At 63.5% G+C, this 20731-nt stretch overlaps 1 protein-coding gene and 3 non-coding genes across 6 annotated transcripts in view; all 4 read right to left on the reverse strand.

The window, feature by feature from the left end:
• Positions 1 to 6237: 6237 nt before the first annotated feature.
• Positions 6238 to 6401, reverse strand: LOC120371210. The gene has a single exon (XR_005584205.1). It is a non-coding gene; the product is annotated as a U1 spliceosomal RNA (small nuclear RNA).
• A 4452-nt stretch (positions 6402 to 10853) lies between these two features.
• LOC120371221 lies at positions 10854 to 11017 on the reverse strand. Its single transcript, XR_005584216.1, has one exon. It is a non-coding gene; the product is annotated as a U1 spliceosomal RNA (small nuclear RNA).
• A 4130-nt stretch (positions 11018 to 15147) lies between these two features.
• LOC120371231 lies at positions 15148 to 15311 on the reverse strand. Its single transcript, XR_005584226.1, has one exon. It is a non-coding gene; the product is annotated as a U1 spliceosomal RNA (small nuclear RNA).
• Positions 15312 to 19259: 3948 nt separating this feature from the next.
• The window catches only part of BTBD19 (BTB domain containing 19), a 66403-nt gene continuing 64931 nt past the window's right edge, over positions 19260 to 20731 (reverse strand). For all 3 annotated transcript variants that reach the window (XM_039483078.1, XM_039483080.1, XM_039483077.1), the window contains one exon: positions 19260 to 20623. In XM_039483078.1, coding sequence (XP_039339012.1) covers positions 20501 to 20623 — 123 coding nt within the window. In that variant the 3' untranslated portion in view covers positions 19260 to 20500. The remainder of the gene's footprint in view (positions 20624 to 20731) is intronic.

Raw genomic sequence — 20731 nt, forward strand, 5'->3', positions numbered from 1 at the left:
CCCCCCTCCGCTGTTCCCTTGTCCTGGGGCTCTGCACCCCGCACTGGCATATGGGGGCTGGGGGGCTCAGCGGATCCTTGGGCACGAGGTGGAGCTGTGCCCTGCTACCCCGCCCCCAGCACCGAGTTGTGGGGCTCCCCGGGAGACGGGTGGGGAGCAGCTGTGTCTGGGGAGGGGCCCAGCAACCCCCCTGCAGGGGGTTGAGATGCCAGCCCCAGTGGGGAGACCTGACCCCTCCCCAGCCTGGGTCAGGGGGCTGAGCTCTGGCCCAGGGGGCACCCTGGACTCACGCGAGGGGCTGGAACAGGGGCCGTGTGCCCCCACCGGGGAGACAGGAACGGGCCCGACCCTAGTTACTGAAAAGGGAAACTCGTGCTGGAGGGGAAGGTCGTTTTCTCACTTTAACACCTAAATCCTGACACCAGCAGGGCCCAGATCCAGCGAGGCCTAGTGGCTAGAGCACGGGCCTGGGCCTCAGGACACCTGGCTTCTCCTCCCCGCTCCTTGGGAAAAGCCCCTCCTGCCTTCCTGCCTCAGTTTCCCCATGGGGACAATGCTACCCACCCTCCTTTGTAAATGGCTGTGAGGGCTCCTCCCGTGTGTTTGATGGCCGGGGGGTGGGGGGGGTGTCCTGGCAGGAAGGGGGTCGGGGAAAGGAGGGGATCTGGGGCAAATTGGAGGGGGATGTGCCCCCCCCATACAGGCCCATCCAAGGCCTAGGTACTGCCTATGTCTCTCTTGCGCCCTTTATGGGATTCCTTGGTCTTGATGCGCGGGGGAAGGGTGTATTCCCAATAGCCCCCCCACCCTCGTGCGATTGCACAACTCCCGTGCACGACCCCACACCCACCTGTGCAGTTGCAGCCAGATCAGGGAGCCTTTGAAAAACAGGAACCTACCCTGCCCCCTAGGCTGCACTTTCCGCCCCCGCCGGCCAGGCCCCGATCCTGCAGCCGGGGCCACTCTCTGGAGGCAGGCAGGGCTCAGCTGGGCTCCTGGGGGTTTGGTGTGGAATCGCTGTTCCCTGGCACTTTAACCCCCCCAGCCCCAGGGTCCCTATCAGCCCCCGCCTGGGGCTTTCCAGGATGGCAATGGGGGGCAGCGTCTCAGCGATTGTTCCCTCCTGGGCCAGTGGGGGGGGGGCTGGTCAGTACCGCGTGGGGCCACTGCCCCCGGTGCCCCCTGAGCCGAGCGCCCCCCCCCCAGGCCCGGCCATATAAATTATTTATATTACAAAGAGGAAAGGTTTATTTTTGTAGTTTGTACAGACCCGTAGCCGTGGGCTGGAAGGTTTATTTTTAAAGAGTAAAATATATATTGTCTATCCCGGATCTGCTGGTGTCCCGGCCTCCTGCTGCGTCTGGCCGGGAGGGAGTGTGATCACACGCGTGCCCGGAGGGGGGGATCTCTGCAGGTTGTGGGGGGGGGCAGTGTTAGTGAATGCACACGTGTGGGCACATTGGTGGCAGGGCAGCGTGTGTGTGCCCCAGGCGGGTGTGGGGCAGGGTGTGCGCCCAGGCGGGTGTGGGGCAGGGTGTGCGCCCAGGCGGGTGTGGGGCAGGGTGTGCGCCCCAGGCGGGTGTGGGGCAGGGTGTCCATGGCTGCGTGGAGGCAGGGGCGTGTGCACAAAGCTGGGAGCACACTGTGGGGGGGGGCTATAGAGAAAAGGGGGGCAGTGACAGGGAGGTTGGGAGGAAGCTGGGGGCCAGGCAGCTCCTTGGAAGCCCACAGGGCAGGGTCCTGTCCCGTCCCCCCGCCCCAGGTAGAGCCCCCCTGCCCCGCCCTGCACTCGCGGCTTCGCCCACATCGGCAGCGCAGGGGTGAGCGTCTCCGCCAGAGACCGGGGCCCCATCTGGGGGGTCCCAGGGCAGAGGCCTGCGGCCCTTGGGGTGGGGGCAGGGTGAGCTTCCCCCTGGGCTCACGGCTGGAGCGAGGCTGCCTGGGGGGTGGGGGTTGGCTCCCCCCCGCAGGGACGGCTGGGGTGGGGGGTGGAGAGGGTCTGGCGCCCTGGGAACTGGGCACACATGAGGTTTCCCCCCCCACACACACACACACACCAGCGCTGCCCATGCCCCTCACTCCCGACCCGCAGCCCCCTGCTAGCCCAGCCCTGGGTTCATCCGCCCCCTCCCCGCCCCCAGCTCTGCCGGTGCCCCTCACTCCCGACCCGCAGCCCCCTCACACCAGCCCTGTAATTGCTCTTTGCCAGGGAGCTGCTGGGATTCTAGGCCAAACGTGGGGCTTGGGCTCCCCAGCCAGGCACGATCTGTGCTGAGGGGACCTGGGTTGCTCCTGCCAGGCGAGCGATTCCACGTGCAAACACTGCCCCCTGCAGGCCCTGGGCACAGCTGCATGTGGGCCAGGGGCTTTCAGCACTGCCCCGTGTGTGTGTGTGTGGGGGGGGGGGGATTGTTACATACAGGGACTGTTTTAAGGCATGTGAATTGTGCCCCAGATTTAACCCACATAGGCAGGGTTTAGAGCACACACACCGCCCTCCCCCACCCTCCAGGCGGGAGAGGAATCGCAGCCTGTGATGAGGCGGTTCTGGCGGGACCCAACTGAGGTGCCAATTCAGGACCAATTGCTCAAACAGGGCAGTTACAGCCCTAGGCTGGGGTTTTTCCACCTCTAAGGCAAACCAAACCAGCCAAAGAGGACTTCGGTTTTACCCCACTGGCTAACCACAAGTCACAAGCAATTTCCTTAGACACGCCAGTCTCTCAGTATCCCCACCAGTCCCACTCATCCTGGGGCTGAATGGTTATGAAAACCAACACCCCAATAAAAGAAAACGGTTCTCTCGATCCCAAAGGACCAAGCCCCAGACCCAGGTCAATACACACATTAGATCTTACCCACAAATCACGCTGTTGCCAATCCTTTAGAATCTAAAATCTAAAGGTTTATTCATAAAAGGAAAAAGATAGAGATGAGAGGTAGAATTGGTTAAATGGAATCAATTACATACAGTGATGGCAAAGTTCTTGGTTCAGGCTTGTAGCAATGATGGAGTAAACTGCAGGTTCAAATTAAGTCTCTGGAGTCCATCCCCCGCTGGGATGAGTCATTCAGTCCTTAGTTCAGAGCTTCAGTTTGTAGTAAAGTCCCTCCAGAGGTAGAAGCAGGATTGAAGACAAGATGGAGATGAGGCATCAGCCTTTTATAGGCTTTTCTAGGTGTAAGAACCTCTTTGTTTTTACTGTGGAAAATTACAGCAAAATGGAGTCTAGAGTCACATGGGCCAGTCCCTGCACTTTGCTGAGTCGTGCTCCACACCCTTCATTTCCTCACCCTCGTGTCCCGCCCTGACACCAAGTGGCGGGACCTCCTGCCACCTCTGGAGGGTGAGGAGCCCCGGTGGGCCAGCCTGTACTCCACCCTGATCCCGAGGCCCGTCGGGGATATCAGTTGGCGGCTCCTCCACGGGGCCGTGAGCACGGGTGTGTACTTGGCGCGGTTTACCCCTGTCCCAGACACCTGCCCCTTCTGCGGCGTGAGGGAGACCCTGGCGCACGTTTACGTAGAGTGCGCCAGGCTGCAGCCCCTATACCGGCTCCTCACCAATCTCCTCCTGCGTTTCTGGCTGCACTTTTCCCCCCACCTCCTTCTCCACGCACTCCCTATCCGTGGCCCCACGAAGTCGCGGGACCTCCTGGTCAACCTCCTCCTCGCCCTGGCGAAAATGGCCATCTACGTGACCAGGGAGAGGCGGTTGGCCAGTGAAGACTCCTGCGACTGTGGGGCTTGTTTCCGATCCTTAGTCCGTTCACGTCTCCGGGCGAAGTTCCTCTGGGCGGCGTCCGCTGGCTCCCTTGATGCCTTCGAGGAGCTGTGGGCGCTGTCCGGGGTTCTCTGCTCGGTGTCCCCGTCAGGCTCCCTTCTTATGACCCTTTGACCGCACTCCTGTCCCTGTTCTTTTATTAGTTGTCCCCCGCAATTAGTGGGTTTCTGAGGCCCTGTGGAACCTCCCCTTAGGCTGGGGGGGGGGAATCCGTTAGCATGGGGCGGGCTTTGCCCGCCCCGTTTCCCGGAAACCCAATAGATACTTTGCTGAGTCACAAGGCGTATCTGCCTTCTCTCCATGGGTCAGTTGTGTAGCTGATGGTCCTTAATGGGCCATCAAGCAGGCTAGGCAGAGCTAACACCAACTTGCCTGTGGTGTCACCCAGAAGCACAGCATAAGTTTGAAGTAGAGACAGTATAGAGCCATTATTCTGAACGTCGACTAAAAATAATGAGACATGCACACAGACAGCATAGGTATAACCAGCAACCCATAACCTGGTCTTGGACACCTTATATGATGCCCTGTACATAAGATTTGGTGCCACTACAGGACCTTGGTTGCAACCATGTTCTATATAGTCCCATTATATCAATAACGTCACAGAGCCCACCCATCTGGGCCAGGCCCAAAGGGCTGCGCTTGGCTCTAGGTTGGCATGAGCCTCTTAAGCTGGTGCTGAACGTGCCGGCAAGCTGGGCAGACACCTGGTGTGAGCGCTGGCCTGTCTAGTCCCTGAGCATGGCTCAGGCCCTGCCGTGCCACAGGGGCTCCCCGCACCGCGTGAGCTACCGTGAGTGGCACAGGAGGAGATGCCAGCCAGATGCCATGGGGCCAAAGAATGGTCAGCGCCCAGCTAACCAATGCAGCGCCTCATGATCTTTGAAAAGTCATGGTGATCAGGGGAGGTCCCAGATGACTGGAAAAAGGGAAGGAGGAGGATCTGGGGAACTTCAGGCCAGTCAACCTCACCTTAGTCCCTGGAAAAATCATGGAGCAGGTCCTCAAGGAATCAATTCTGAAGCACTTATTCGACATTGGTGAGGCCCCATCTGGAGTACGGTGCCCAGTTTTGAGCCCCACGCTACAAGAAGGATGTGGAAAAATTGGAAAGAGTCCAGCGGAGGGCTAGGAAAATGATTAGGGGGCCGGAGCACATGATTGTTTAGTCTGCAGATGAGAAGATTGGGGCGGGGGGGGGGGGGGGTTGATCGCTGCTTTCAACTACCTGAAAGGGGATTCCAAAGAGGATGGATCTAGACTGTTCTCTGTGGTACCAGGTGGCAGAACAAGGAGCAATGGTCTCAAGTTGCAGTGGGGAAGGTTTAGGTTGGATATTAGGAAAACCCTTTTTCACTAGGAGGACGGTGAAGCACTAGAATGGGTTACCTAGGGCGGTGGTGGAATCTACTTCCTGAGAGGTTTTTAAGATCAGGCTTGGCAAAGCCCTGGCTGGTATGATTTATTTGGGGATTGGTCCTGCTTTGAGCAGGGGGTTGGACTAGATACCTCCTGAGGTCCTTTCCAACCCTGATAGTCTATGATTCTAAGCCAAGCCGTACGGTACAGAAAGGAGTCTCGTGGACCCACCATCTGGCACGCAGCTCGGTCTGGCACCTGCCACGTGCTGCCGAGCCGGGCCCACCTCTGTGCATACCTGGGAGGACTGGGGGTGGGGGGTGGGGGAGATGCCAGGGCTCCATTCCCGCCACTCTTTGGTGGCAGGGGGCACACGCAGCGTCATTTCCTGCTGGCTAAGGGCACCGGCTGTCTCAGCCTGGGCCTGGCCATGCAATGAGTTTGGGGCGCTCGGCCCTGAGAGCTGGGGCGAGGTGTTCACGGCACACCCAGCCCAGCCCCAAGGCAGAGAGACTGAATGTCTCACCAGGCCCGGGCGGGGAGGCAAGAGCCCCGCAGGGGCTGCATGTGCCATGACTGAGCGCACCTACCTGGTGGAGCTGAGCACTTGAGTGGGTTGGAGCAGCCCCTCAGCTGGGTGTATTGGGGGGAAGGGCCAGTGGATCTAGTGCAGCAAATAGCATTTGGGGAGGGGGTGCCATGGAAAAACCTCCTCCCCCCCATGGTGGTGCCAGCCCAGTGTCTGTCCCAGTAAGATGGTTGGTCCCAAGAGAAAGACTATTTTGGCAAGAGCAGCCGAAAGGCAGGTTTTGAAGAGAGCTTTGCTTTGGGAAAGAAGAGCCCAAGAGAAAGAAATAAGACTTGACGGACCGTAGGCAACAAAGGTCCCAGCAAGAGAAAAAAGCAGTTCTAGCAAGTGCAAAAAAGAGCAGAAGAGCGACCCCAGAAAACGATGAAACAAAACGACAACAGAAAAGAAATCAAAAACCCAGGAACCTCCAACTGAGAAAACAGAGAAAACACGCACAGCAAATAAAGCGCTAGAAAAGTCCTTCTCCCACCCTGATCTGTCTGTTCTTAACACCATTCGCCAGGGGAGAGCGCGAACGCAGTCCCCCACTACCACAAATTATGCAGTCGAGTTTCCCGCATTTGGGGAAATCGCAGGGGTCAGCACACCCGCAGTGCAATGGATGAGCCTCACCCTGGGAAAACCACCTTCGTGATCATGGTATCTCCCCTGCCAGGTAAGTATGAGTTCCTGCCGCCCAGCCGCCGCCCGCCCTCGCTCGCCCCACACTTATAACACACGGGGCGGACCGCCGCGCCCCGACCGACGGCCTCGCCCACACCGGCCCCCACTGCCGACAGCTGCCCCGACGCGGCCCCGGAGCCCCTCCCTTCTCCACGCCGAGCTCCCGGTGCCAAAGTCGGGCCCTGCTGGGCAGCCTGCGTCCGCTCCCACAATGCTCTGCTCGCACACAGATCTGCATACCCGCTCCCGCGGCTCCGCCCCTCCGCTCGGGCCCCTCCCCCTGCCTGCCCGGGCCCGGCGCTCTCCCCTGGGCGGGTGGGGGTGGTGCCCGTCGAGCCAGGGCGGCGGGGACCCCGGCCCCACTCTGGCACAGTCATTGGGGGGGGGCAGCTCCTCAGCCCCCAGCAGCATTTGGGGGGTCCCCTGGGGGCGTGACCCGGCCCCCAGTGCTGTCCCCGCTCCCTGCCCTGCAGCCTGGGGGGCCTGGCACCCAAGGGGTTACAGCTGCTGGGGGCGGGGGGCCCAGGGTTGAATCCCCCCCAGGGGCAGCACCCATCACTCACTACCCCCCCCCCCACATGAGGACAGGCTGCGTCAGAGCCCCCGCACTAGGGAGAGGGTCACTCTCCAGCTCAGCTCCCGGCACCCCCAGCCTGTGTGTGTGGACGGCCCCCGCCCCAGCCCCCAGGCCTGAGCTGGCTCCAGGGGGCACGAGCGAGGGCGGGGGCTCCGAGCAGCAGCCGGCCCCTCCGTGGTGCCAGGCGTGGCTAATCCCCGGCAGAGCAGCGGCTGGCTGCTCCCTGGGCCCGAGGAATCCCGGCGGGGTGGGGGCATCTTCCCACTGGGAGCCAGAACCCGGGCAGGGGGGTTGGGGGCAGGTGCTGGAGACAGCAGGTTTCCCCCACCCCGCCCAGCTCCGCCTCAGGCTAGATCCAGCGCCAGCCCCAGCCTGGTTTCTATGGTGCCATAAAGGGACTGGCGCCCGTTTCACCCCCCCCCCCCCGCCCGCGGGAGCCCAGGGCCGGGCTAGCAGGGGCTGCGGGTCAGGATTGAGGGGCACTGTCAGAGATGAGGGGAGCCCCGGGCTGCGCTAGCAGGGGGCTGTGGGTCAGGGTGGGGGGCACTGGTAATGCCAGCCAAACTCAGGCAGCAGAACAGCAGGGGGTGCTGTTGGGGGGGGGTGGTTGTTGGGGGGGGGGTGGGCAGAGCTGGGGGGTGCACACAGGGCCCCAGCTCTCACTCAGCAGCTGGAATAACTCACTCCCTAAAGCCGCGGAGTCCCCCCGACCCGGGCTCCAGAGGGCCTGCACCAGGGGCAGCAAGCAGGCTCCTGGGGGTGGGGCGCAGAGCCATGTGCTTGTGGCAGGTCTAGTCACAGCTTCTCAGCTCTGGGTCTAACCTGGCCGGGGCAGGGGGCAGGCAGGTCCCGCGGGGGCAGGGCCGGGGAGCCGCATGGCCTACGGCGGGGTGGGGTGCAGGGCTGATCCCTAACCTCCGGGGGCCCTGTTCAGGGGAAAAGCAAGGGCCCAATCCTGCCCCGGCCCTGCTGACCAGTGTGTTCTTACTGTGTTCTTTGAATGCTGCGTGGGGAGTGTTGGCCTGGGAAGGTTGCAGGGGAGTTTTGCCGGGACTGGCTGCATTGGGGATGGGAGACTTTCCTTGAGGGAGGATACCTGAGCAGGTAACATGAGAACCCAGGAAAGGGGTTGGAGGCCAGGTGACACCTTGGACCAGGAACCTGGACAAAGGGTGGAGGAGCCTGGGGGATGCTAAGTGAGAGGCTGGAGGGAGTTTTCAGTTTGGAGCTGGCTGGGAGACTGGAGGGGAGCCCAGATGGGGCTCTGGTCTCCCAATGGGGCTCTGGCCTCCATGGCCCCCCAGGGGGACCTGACTGAGGGGGTCCTGTTGTCTGTAGCAGCAAGGCCTGTCTGGGACTGTGTTCCTGGCATCTAAATAAACCTTCGGATTCACTGGCTGGCTGAGAGTCACGGTGAATCGCAGGAAGCCGGGGGTGCAGGGCCTGGTCTCCCCCCCCCCCCCACTCCATAACAACCAGTGACCCCTGTGCACACCTGCATGTGGGCCCAGGAGCTCTCAGCACTGCCTGGTGTTTGGGGGTGGTGGGGTTACAGGCAGGGGCGGCTCTAGGCACCAGCAAAACAAGCTGGTGCCTAGGGCGGCAACATCTAGGGGGCGTCCCCTGCGGCCGCGGGGGGCAGCGGGCTGGGCCGGCGGTCCTGCCGCAGTCATGCCTGCGGGAGGTCCACCGGAGCCCCGGGACGACTGGACCTGCCGCAGGCATGACTGCGGAGGGGGCGCTCGTCCCGCGGCTCGGCTGGACCTCCCGCAGGCCTGCAGCTCAAGCGGAGCCGCCGGACCCGCGAGCAGCCCGCAGCTGCGGGAGGTCCAGCCGAGCCACGCGGGACCAGCAGTCATGCCCGCGGGAGGTCCGCTGCTCCCGCGGCTCCGGGGCGCCTCCCGCGCATGACTGCTTGGGGCGGCCAAAAAGCTAGAGCCGCCCCTGGTTACAGGGACGGTTTTAAGGCGTGTGATGCACCCACACGGGCAGGGTTTAGGGCACCAGCCCCCCCTCCCCCCCAGGCGGGCGAGGAATCGCCGCCCACCCAGCTGGGCCAGGCCCAAAGGGCTGTGCTTGGCTCTAGGTTGGCATGTGCCCATTAACGAGCCAGCTGGTGCCGAACGTGCCAGCAAGCTGGGCAGACACCTGGTGTGAGCGCTGGCCTGTCTAGTCCATGCCGTGCCACAGGGGCTCCCCGCACCGCGTGAGCTGCTGCGAGTGGTACAGGAGGAGATGCCGGCCGGATGCCACGGGGACATAGAATGGTCAGCGCACAGCTAACCGGTGCAACACCTCATGATCTTTGAAAAGTCCTGGCGATCGGGGGAGGTCCCGGATGACTGGAAAAAGGCTAATGTAGTGCCCGTCTTTAAAAAAGGGAAGGAGGAGGATCAGGGGAACTACAGGCCGGTCAGCCTCATCTCAGTCCCTGGAAAAATCATGGAGCAGGTCCTCAAGGAATCAATTCTGAAGCACTTATTCGACATTGGTGAGGCCCCATCTGGAGTACCGTGCCCAGTTTGGGGCCCCACACTACAAGAAGGATGTGGAAACATTGGAAAGAGTCCAGGGGAGGGCCAGAAAAATGATTAGGGGGCCGGAGCACATGATTGTTTAGTCTGCAGATGAGAAGATTGAGGGGGGATTTGATGGCTGCTTTCAACTACCTGAAAGGGGATTCCAAAGAGGATAGATCTAGACTGTTCTCTGTGGTACCAGGTGGCAGAACAAGGAGCAATGGTCTCAAGTTGCAGTGGGGAAGTTTAGGTTGGATATTAGGCAAAGCCTTTTTCACTAGGAGGGTGGTGAAGCACAGGAATGGGTTACCTAGGGAGGTGGTGGAATCTCCTTCCTTAGAGATTTTTAAGGTCAGGCTTGACAAAGCCCTGGCTGGGATGATTTAGTTGGGGATTGGTCCTGCTTTGAGCAGGGGGTTGGACTAGATACCTCCTGAGGCCCCTTCCAACCCTAATCTTCTATGATTCTAAGCCGAGCCGTACGGTACAGAAAGGAGTCTCGTGGACCCGCCAGCACGCAGCTTGGTCTGGCACCTGCCACGTGCTGCCGAGCCGGGCCCACCCCTGTGCATACTTGGGAGGACTGGGGGTGGGGGAGATGCCAGGGCTCCATTCCCGCCACTCTTTGGTGGCAGGGGGCAGACGCAGCGTCATTTCCTGCTGGCTAAGGGCACCGGCTATCTCAGCCTGGGCCTGGCCATGCAATGAGTTTGCGGCGCTCGGCCCTGAGAGCTGGGGCGAGGTGTTCACGGCACACCCAGCCCGGCCCCAAGGCAGGAGAGACTGAATGTCCCACCAGGCCCGTGAGGGGAGGCAAGAGCCCCGCAGGGGCTGCATGTGCCATGACTGAGCGCGCCTACCTGGTGGAGCTGAGCACTTGAGTGGGTTGGGGCAGCCCCTCAGCTGGGTGTGTTGTGGGGAAGGGCCAGTGGATCCAGTGCAGCAAATGGCATTTGGGGAGGGCATGGGCCTAAAGCCATGGAAAAACCTCCTCCCCCCAGGGTGGTGCCAGCCCAGTGTCTGTCCCAGTAAGATGGTTGGTCCCAAGAGAAAGACTATTTTGGCAAAAGCAGCCGAAAGGCAGGTTTTGAAGGGAGCTTTGCTTTGGGAAAGAAGAGCCCAAGAGGAAAGAGAACGTAATCAACAAAGGCCCCAGCAAGAGAAGAAAGCAATTCTAGCAAATGAAAAAAAGAGCAAAAAAGCAGTCCCAGGAAACGAAAAAACAAAGCAACTGCAGAAAAGAAATGAAAAGCCCAGGAACCTTTAGCAAAGAAAGCAGAGAAACCGAAAACAGTAAATAAAGCGCTAAAAAAAACCTTCTTCCACTCTGACCTGTCTGTTTTTGACACCACTCGCCAGGGGAGAGCGCGAACGCAGTCCCCCACTACCACAAATTATGCAGTCGAGTTTCCCGCATTTGGGGAAATCGCAGGGGTCAGCACACCCGCAGTGCAATGGATGAGCCTCACCCTGGGAAAACCACCTTCGTGATCATGGTATCTCCCCTGCCAGGTAAGTATGAGATCCTGCCGCCCGGCCGCCGCCCGCCCTCGCTCGCCCCACACTTATAACACACGGGGCGGACCGCCGCGCCCGACCGCCGGCCTCGCCCACACCGGCCCCCATTGCCGACAGCTGCCCCGACGCGGCCCCGGAGCCCCTTCCTTCTCCACGCCGAGCTCCCGGTGCCAAAGTCGGGCCCTGCTGGGCAGCCTGCGTCCGCTCCCACAATGCTCTGCTCGCACACAGATCTGCATACCCGCGCCCGCGGCTCCGCCCCTCCGCTCGGGCCCCTCCCCCTGCCTGCCCGGGCCCGGCGCTCTCCCCTGGCCGGCTGCGGGTGGTGCCCGTCGAGCCAGGGCGGCGGGGACCCCGGCCCCACTCTGGCACAGTCATTGGGGGGGCAGCTCCTCAGCCCCCAGCAGCATTTGGGGGTCCCCTGGGGGCGTGACCCGGCCCCCAGTGCTGTCCCCGCTCCCCGCCCTGCAGCCTGGGGGCCTGGCCCCCAAGGGGTTACAGCTGCTGGGGGCGGGGGGCCCAGGTTTGAATCCCCCCCAGGGGCAGCACCCATCACTCACTACCCCCCCCCCCGCATGAGGACAGGCTGCGTCAGAGCCCCCCGCACTAGGGAGAGGGTCACTCTCCAGCTCAGCTCCCGGCACCCCCAGCCTGTGTGTGTGGATGGCCCCCGCCCCAGCCCCCAGGCCTGAGCAGGCTCCAGGGGGCACGAGCGAGGGCAGGGGCTCCGAGCAGCAGCCGGCCCCTCCGTGGTGCGGGGCGTGGCTAATCCCCGGCAGAGCAGCGGCTGGCTGCTCCCTGGGTCCGAGGAATCCCGGCGGGTGGGGTGGGGGGAGCTCCCCTTTTCCCCAGGCATCTTCCCACTGGGAGCCAGAACCCGGGTAGGGGGTTTGGGGGCAGGTGCTGGAGACAGCAGGTTTCCCCCACCCCGCCCAGCTCCGCCTCAGGCTAGACCCAGCGCCAGCCCCAGCCTGGTTTCTATGGTGCCATAAAGGGACTGGCGCCCGTTTCACCCCCCCGCCCCTGCCAGAGAGATAAGGAGGCAGCTGCTGGAATAACCTCTGCCCCCCACCCCAGCCAGGCTGGGCAGTGGGCATGAACAGGGGCCCTGCACCCCACTCCTCGTGGCCTTTGGACTCCAGAGTCACTGGGAGTAAAGGGCTCAGCGGGGTGGGGTGGGGTGGGGGGTTGAGGATGGGCAGCACCCAGGCTTGGAGATGCGAGCGGGAGTGGGAGGACCCATCCTGAGCCCCACACAGGCACATCAGAAAAACAGGGCTCCTATGAGAACAGGAGGGGCTGCAGGTCAGGAGTTAGGGCCAGGCTAGCAGGGGCTGTGGGTCGGGATTGAGGGGCACTGTCAGAGCTGAGGGGAGCCCAGGGCTGGGCTGGCAGGGGGCTGCGGGTCGGGATTGAGGGGCACCGTCAGAGCTGAGAGGAGCCCAGGGCTGGGCTGGCAGGGGGCTGCGGGTCGGGATTGAGGGGCGCTGTCAGAGTTGGGAGGAGCCCAGGGCCGGGCTAGCAGGGGGCTGCGGGTCGGGATTGAGGGGCACTGTCAGAGCTGAGGGGAGCCCAGGGCTGGGCTGTCACAGGGCTGTGGGTCAGGACTGAGGGGCACTATCAGAGCTGAGGGGAGCCCAGGGCTGGGCTAGCAGGGAGCTGCAGTTTGGGACTGAGGGGCACTGTCAGAGCTGAGGAGAGCCCAGGGCAGGGCTGGTAGGGGCTGCAGGTCGGGATTGAGGGGCAGTATCAGAGATGAGGGGAGCCCCGGGCTGCGCTAGCAGGGGGCTGTGGGTCAGGGTGGGGGGCACTGATTATGCCAGCCAAACTCAGGCAGCAGAACAGCAGGGGGTGCTGTAGGCGGGGGCTGGGAGTTGGGGGGGGGCAGAGCTGGGGGGTGCACACAGGGCCCCAGCTCTCACTCAGCAGCTGGAATAACTCGCTCCCTAAAGCCACGGAGTCCCCCCGACCCGGGCTCCAGAGGGCCTGCACCAGGGGCAGCAAGCAGGCTCCTGGGGGTGGGGCGCAGAGCCATGTGCTTGTGGCAGGTCTAGTCACAGCTTCTCAGCTCTGGGTCTAACCTGGCCGGGGCAGGGGGCAGGCAGGTCCCGCGGGGGCAGGGCCGGGGAGCCGCGTGGCCTACGGCGGGGTGGGGTGCAGGGCTGATCGCTCAGCTCCGGGGGGCCTGTTCAGGGGAAAAGCAAGGGCCCAATCCTGCCCCGGCCCTGCTGACCAGTGTGTTCTTATTGTGTTCTTTGAATGCTGCGTGGGGAGTGTTGGCCTGGGAAGGTTGCAGGGGAGTTTTGCCGGGACTGGCTGCATTGGGGATGGGAGACTGTCCTTGAGGGAGGATACCTGAGCAGGTAACATGAGAACCCAGAAGGGGGTTGGAGGTTAGGTGACACCTCGGCCCAGGAACCTGGACAAAGGGTGGGGAAGGAGCCACGGGGAGGCTGAGTGAGAGGCTGGAGGGAGTTTTCAGTTTGGAGCTGGCTGGGAGACTGGAGGGGAGCCCAGATGGGGCTCTGGCCTCCATGGCCCCCCAGGGGGACCTGACTGAGGCATCTAAATAAACCTTCTGCTTTACTGGCTGGCTGAGAGTCACGGTGAATCGCAGGAAGCTGGGGGTGCAGGGCCTTGACTCCCCCCGCCACTCCATGACAACCAGTGACCCCTGTGCACACCTGCATGTGGGCGCAGGAGCTCTTGGCACTGCCTGTTGTGGGTGTGGGGGCGGGGTTACAGGGACTGTTTTAAGGCGTGTGATGTGCCCTTGATGTGACCCACACAGGCAGGGTTTAGGGCACCAGCCCGCCCTTCCCCCACAGGCGGGCGAGGAATCGCAGCCCACCCAGCTGGGCCAGGCCCAAAGGGCTGCGCTTGGCTCTAGGTTGAAATGTGCCCACTAACGAGCCAGCTGGTGCTGAACGTGCCAGCAAGCGCCGCCTGATCTTTGAAAAGTCCTGGCGATCGGGGGAGGTCCTGGATGACTGGAAAAAGGCGAATGTAGTGCCCGTCTTTAAAAAAGGGAAGGAGGAGGATCAGGGGAACTACAGGCCAGTCAACCTCATCTCAGTCCCTGGAAAAATTATGGAGCAGGTCCTCAAGGAATCAATTCTGAAGCACTTATTAGACATTGGTGAGGCCCCATCTGGAGTACCGTGCCCAGTTTGGGGCCCCACAGTACAAGAAGGATGTGGAAACATTGGAAAGAGTCCAGGGGAGGGCCAGAAAAATGATTAGGGGGCCGGAGCACATGATTGTTTAGTCTGCAGACGAGAAGATTGAGCGGGGATTTGATCGCTGCTTTCAACTACCTGAAAGGGGATTCCAAAGAGGATGGATCTAGACTGTTCTCTGTGGTACTAGGTGGCAGAACAAGGAGCAATGGTCTCAAGTTGCAGTGGAGAGGTTTAGGTTGGATATTAGGCAAAGCCTTTTTCACTAGGAGGGTGGTGAAGCACTGGAATGGTTCCCTAGGGAGGTGGTGAAATCTCCTTCCCGAGAGCTGGGGCGAGGTGTTCATGGCACACCCAGCCCGGCCCCAAGGCAGGAGAGACTGAATGTCCCACCAGGCCCGTGAGGGGAGGCAAGAGCCCCGCAGGGGCTGCATGTGCCATGACTGAGCGCGCCTACCTGGTGGAGCTGAGCACTTGAGTGGGTTGGGGCAGCCCCTCAGCTGGGTGTGTTGTGGGGAAGGGCCAGTGGATCCAGTGCAGCAAATGGCATTTGGGGAGGGCATGGGCCTAAAGCCATGGAAAAACCTCCTCCCCCCAGGGTGGTGCCAGCCCAGTGTCTGTCCCAGTAAGATGGTTGGTCCCAAGAGAAAGACTATTTTGGCAAAAGCAGCCGAAAGGCAGGTTTTGAAGGGAGCTTTGCTTTGGGAAAGAAGAGCCCAAGAGGAAAGAGAACGTAATCAACAAAGGCCCCAGCAAGAGAAGAAAGCAATTCTAGCAAATGAAAAAAAGAGCAAAAAAGCAGTCCCAGGAAACGAAAAAACAAAGCAACTGCAGAAAAGAAATGAAAAGCCCAGGAACCTTTAGCAAAGAAAGCAGAGAAACCGAAAACAGTAAATAAAGCGCTAAAAAAAACCTTCTTCCACTCTGATCTGTCTGTTTTTGACACCACTCGCCAGGGGAGAGCGCGAACGCAGTCCCCCACTACCACAAATTATGCAGTCGAGTTTCCCGCATTTGGGGAAATCGCAGGGGTCAGCACACCCGCAGTGCAATGGATGAGCCTCACCCTGGGAAAACCACCTTCGTGATCATGGTATCTCCCCTGCCAGGTAAGTATGAGTTCCTGCCGCCCGGCCGCCGCCCGCCCTCGCTCGCCCCACACTTATAACACACGGGGCGGACCGCCGCGCCCCGACCGCCGGCCTCGCCCACACCGGCCCCCACTGCCGACAGCTGCCCCGACGCGGCCCCGGAGCCCCTCCCTTCTCCACGCCGAGCTCCCGGTGCCAAAGTCGGGCCCTGCTGGGCAGCCTGCGTCCGCTCCCACAATGCTCTGCTCGCACACAGATCTGCATACCCGCTCCCGCGGCTCCGCCCCTCCGCTCGGGCCCCTCCCCCTGCCTGCCCGGGCCCGGCGCTCTCCCCTGGGCGGGTGGGGGTGGTGCCCGTCGAGCCAGGGCGGCGGGGACCCCGGCCCCACTCTGGCACAGTCATTGGGGGGGGCAGCTCCTCAGCCCCCAGCAGCATTTGGGGGTCCCCTGGGGGCGTGACCCGGCCCCCAGTGCTGTCCCCGCTCCCTGCCCTGCAGCCTGGGGGGCCTGGCACCCAAGGGGTTACAGCTGCTGGGGGCGGGGGGCCCAGGGTTGAATCCCCCCCAGGGGCAGCACCCATCACTCACTACCCCCCCCCCCACATGAGGACAGGCTGCGTCAGAGCCCCCGCACTAGGGAGAGGGTCACTCTCCAGCTCAGCTCCCGGCACCCCCAGCCTGTGTGTGTGGACGGCCCCCGCCCCAGCCCCCAGGCCTGAGCTGGCTCCAGGGGGCACGAGCGAGGGCGGGGGCTCCGAGCAGCAGCCGGCCCCTCCGTGGTGCCAGGTGTGGCTAATCCCCGGCAGAGCAGCGGCTGGCTGCTCCCTGGGTCCGAGGAATCCCGGCGGGTGGGGGGTTGGGGCGGGGTGGGGGCATCTTCCCACTGGGAGCCAGAACCCGGGCAGGGGGGTTGGGGGCAGGTGCTGGAGACAGCAGGTTTCCCCCACCCCGCCCAGCTCCGCCTCAGGCTAGACCCAGCCTGGTTTCTATGGTGCCATAAAGGGACTGGCGCCCGTTTCACCCCCCCGCCCCTGCCAGAGAGATAAGGAGGCAGCTGCTGGAATAACCTCTGCCCCCCACCCCAGCCAGGCTGGGCAGTGGGCATGAACAGGGGCCCTGCACCCCACTCCTCGCAGCCTTTGGACTCCAGAGCCACTGGGAGTAAAGGGCTCAGCGGGGTGGGGTGGGGTGGGGGGCTGAGGATGGGCAGCACCCAGGCTTGGAGATGCGAGCGGGAGTGGGAGGACCCATCCTGAGCCCCACACAGGCACATCAGAAAAACAGGGCTCCGATGAGGACAGGAGGGGCTGCAGGTCAGGAGTTAGGGCCAGGCTAGCAGGGGGCTGTGGGTCAGGAGTGAGGGGCACTGTCAGAGCTGAGGGGAGCCCAGGGCTGGGCTAGCAGGGGGCTGCGGGTCAGGATTGAGGGGCACTGTCAGAGCTGAGGGGAGCCCAGGGCTGGGCTGGCAGGGGGCTGCGGGTCAGGAGTGAGGGGCACTGTCAGAGCTGAGGGGAGCCCAGGGCTGGGCTGGCAGGGGGCTGCGGGTCAGGAGTGAGGGGCACTGTCAGAGCTGAGGGGAGCCCAGGGCCGGGCTAGCAGGGGCTGCGGTTCGGGGTAGGGGGCACTGGTAATGCCAGCGAAAGCCAGGCAGGCAGAGCAGCAGGGGGGTGGATGGCCAGGCCGCCAAGGCTCAAGGCTGCTCCTGCCTCTCCCCGCGCCAGCCGATGAGTCAGTGAATGCCAGAGGGCACCCAGCCAGGGCTCCACTCCTTGGCCACTTAGCAACCCACACCCGAAACAAACATGGGTGGTAGCCTGCCCCTCCTCGCCGCATGGCCTGGACTCAGCTGCTTTGCTGCCCCTGGTGTTATGGCCACAGCAGGGCGTGGTGCCCCCGCAGCCGATCCCCACGTAGCCCCCCAGCAGCTCATACTGCCCCCCCAGCTAACCCCCACACTGGGGCACTAGGCCAGGGAAGGCTCCCCTCCAGCTCTGCATGGGCCCGGCAGGGCATCACCCCCTACTGAATCACCATCACCACGTCCCTGGTGTGCCCCAGCCAGGTCCTGCCCCAGCCCCACTCTGCTGAGCCTGGGCACTCGGGGCAGGCCCAGCCCTGAAGCTGCAGCCTGGGCTGAGACATGCTCCCCCCCCCCCCGCCCTGGTTTCACCCGTGGTCTTTGCTGGCTGCCTCTCGGCTGACAAACCCCTGGGTGTGAGCAGGAGCAAAGTGCCTGAGCTGGGCCTGCCCTGGCCGGACGCTCCGGAGCACCCTGGCAAAGAAGCCAGTGGAGAAATCCAGCAGCTGCTTTGGGCTGAGCTAAAACTCCCCTGGGGCTCAGCTGCCAGTTCCCAGGGTGCCAAGAATAGATTCCGTCACGTCCCTGGTGCGGGGCCCGGGAAAGAGGAGCTGGAGTAAGGTCCCTGCCCTGCCCCCGCCCTGCCTGCGGGAGACAAGCGGGACCCCCTGGACAGGGTGGGCGTGCAGGGCAGCACATCCCGGCATTGGCCCCCATTGGCCCCGGAGGAACTGACTGTCCTGGGCAATCCTGGCCTCAGTGTCCCCACCCTGTACTGGCGGGCCCTCACCTCTGCCTCTGGTCTCCCTGGGCAGCAGGGGAGAGCGCTGCTGGGTGGCCCCGGCTCTGCCCACCCCCAGGGGCTAGCTGCAGGCCAGGCGGAGGTGACCGCACCGAGCGCAGACCTGGAGCCAGTGAGGCAGGGGGCATGAGCTCAGCGTGGCCGAAGGCGGGCAGAGGAGATGCCAAGGGCTTGTCAGGCTGCACCAGGCCCTGGCTGGGCGGGGCCACGGGCTGGCTGGGGTCCCTTGAGGTAGAGACCCATCAGTGCCACAGGGACGGCTCAGAGCAGCGGCGGCCTCGGGATCCAGTGCCTTGCACTGCCCCGGAGTGGCTGCTTCTACATGTGATGGGCAGAGACTGCAGGGGGCTGGGCAGGCTAGACAGACAGATGGGGGGGGGGGCGGTCTGGACGTGCTGCACTGTGCCCGCTGCTGTGACCCACCCAGCTGTCAGGTGCCCTCACTACCAGCCTTGGAGGACCCCATCTCCAGTGCCACCCCTCTGTGGGCCCTGGATGTCTGAGCCTGGCAGCCCTGCCATAGATGGGGAAACTGAGGCACAGAGTGAGCACACAACTTCCCCAGGGAGCCTGTGGCAGAGACAGGCAATGAACCCAGGAGTCCAGACCCCCAGCTGGGGCTACAGGGGAGCCTGCTGTCCCAAGGGCCTTCCCAGGCACAGCTCCAGCGGGAGGCAGTAATGACCAGCGGCCCCTTGCCCCCACCCCGACTCACCCAGGGATGTGAGGTGCAGGGACATGGGGTGCTGGCTATAGGCCATCAATAGGCAAATCCTCCCCAGACCCCCTTAGTCTATCCCTGCAGCCCCCTGCTAGCCCCGCCCTGGGCTTTACCCACCCCCAGCTCTGCTGGTGCCCCTCACTCCCGACACGCAGCCCCCTGCTAGCCCAGCCCTGGGCTCTACCCACCCCCAGCTCTGCTGGTGCCCCTCACTCCCGACACGCAGCCCCCTGCTAGCCCAGCCCTGGGCTCTACCCACCCCCAGCTCTGCTGGTGCCCCTCACTCCCGACACGCAGCCCCCTGCTAGCCCGGCCCTGGGCTCTACCCACCCCCTGCTCTGCTGGTGCCCCTCACTCCTGACACGCAGCCCCCTGCTAGCCCGGCCCTGGGCTCTACCCACCCCCAGCTCTGCTGGTGCCCCTCACTCTCGACACGCAGCCCCCTGCTAGCCCAGCCCTTGGCTCTACCCACCCCCAGCTCTGCTGGTGCCCCTCACTCTCGACACGCCGCCCCCTGCTAGCCCAGCCCTGGGCTCTACCCACCCCCAGCTCTGCTGGTGCCCCTCACTCTCGACACGCCGCCCCCTGCTAGCCCAGCCCTGGGCTCCCCCACAGCTCTGAGACGTTGCTGAAACCAAGACACTGACTCAGCAGTGAGCTCCACGGAGTTTTATTGATCCTGTGAGTGCTGCAGGGCAGCCCCAGGGCCCCGCGTGACCCCCCGGAGGCCTGGCCCAGCATGTGCCAGGGCTGGCCCCCGCCTTTGGTGGCCCTGTGACCTGGTGAGGGGCGTGGTGTGGCCCTGGGGCTGGTGGGCCTCCAACCCCTGCCCGGGATCATGCACACGCTGGAGAGGTCGGCCCTGAGGCAGGGCCTGGGCACAAAGGGGCTGGAAAGCAGCTGGCATCCCAAGCTGGGGCTCCCTCCAGCTCAGGGGGGTCCCTGGGCAGCACACACCCCAGGGGAGGCAGGAGGGGGCTCACCCACCAGGCTGGGCCAGTGGCGTAGCCAGGTGGAGGGAAGAGGGGGAGCGGAAAAAAAATAAGGCGCCACCCGCTGCAGTGTTTTTACTGACGGGGCGGCGCTCCGGGTCTTCGGCGGCGGGACCTTCACTTGCTCTGTGTGTTTTTGGCAGCACCTTGGCGGCAGGACCTTCACTCGCTCTGCAGGTCTTCGGTGGCATTTCGGCGATGAAGCTTCAGTGCCGCTGAAGACACCCGGAGCCACTTGTGCTCGGTGAGGGAGCGGCGGCTCCCCTGCTCCCCCCAGCTACGCTACTGGGCTGGGCCCTCTGGCTAGTCTGGGCTGCTAGCTAGCCCTTGTTACAGCCCAGGTGTATATTAGAGCAGTCCCTGGGCTGCTGTAGCTGGCCCTGGGCTGCGGGAGGTACTAACCTGACCTTCCCCAGCTCCACACGAGATCAGGCTCAGACAGGAGGCTGTCATGTCACCCCACTCAGCCTCCTGTCTGGGCCACAGGAAAATCCAGGCCTGTCCCAATCCACTGCTAGAGAGCGGGGCTGTCGGCTCAGGGAGCTCTCAGCTGATCTGGCCGTGCCTGAATAGGAGATGATGGGTGGGAGCCTTGCCCTGCCCCCCCCAGCCATGCCAGCTGGGCAGCCTACCTGGCCTTCCCAGCAGACTCAGGCAAGGGGGAGCATTGTGGGCAGGCGCCATCTCAGCCCTGCCCCCCCACGCAGGACAATGGCAGCCCTGAGCCTGGCCCGGCACTAGGTGGGATGGGCCAGGCCTGCCCCCGGCTCTGGCCCGATGGGTGCGCAAGGCCAGCAGCGTCCTGGGAAGTGCACTTTGCCCCGTCACTCATCCCGGAGACGAGGGACCAGCCTCTCCCTGCTCCCCGGCGACGCCCGGCACCCACCACTGGCTGCCGCCTCCTCACTCGAGGTAGCTGTGGTGCTCCCGGGGCTGGGTGCCCCTGCGGCGCTGGCACAGACGGGGTGGTGCCCCGCTCCCCTTCCTCAGCACATGGCACTTCCAGGCCTCGGCGATGCTCTCGACCTGCGGGGGGCACACCAGGCTGCTGCTGTGCTGGCTGGCCCTGGGCACACGGCTCAGAGCCGGGCCCAGCCGGGCCCAGGGCCAGGCACCTGGGGCTTGGGGGCAGGA

This window comes from Mauremys reevesii, linkage group 8, assembly GCF_016161935.1.
Source record: "Mauremys reevesii isolate NIE-2019 linkage group 8, ASM1616193v1, whole genome shotgun sequence".
Taxonomy (NCBI): Eukaryota; Metazoa; Chordata; order Testudines; family Geoemydidae; genus Mauremys; species Mauremys reevesii.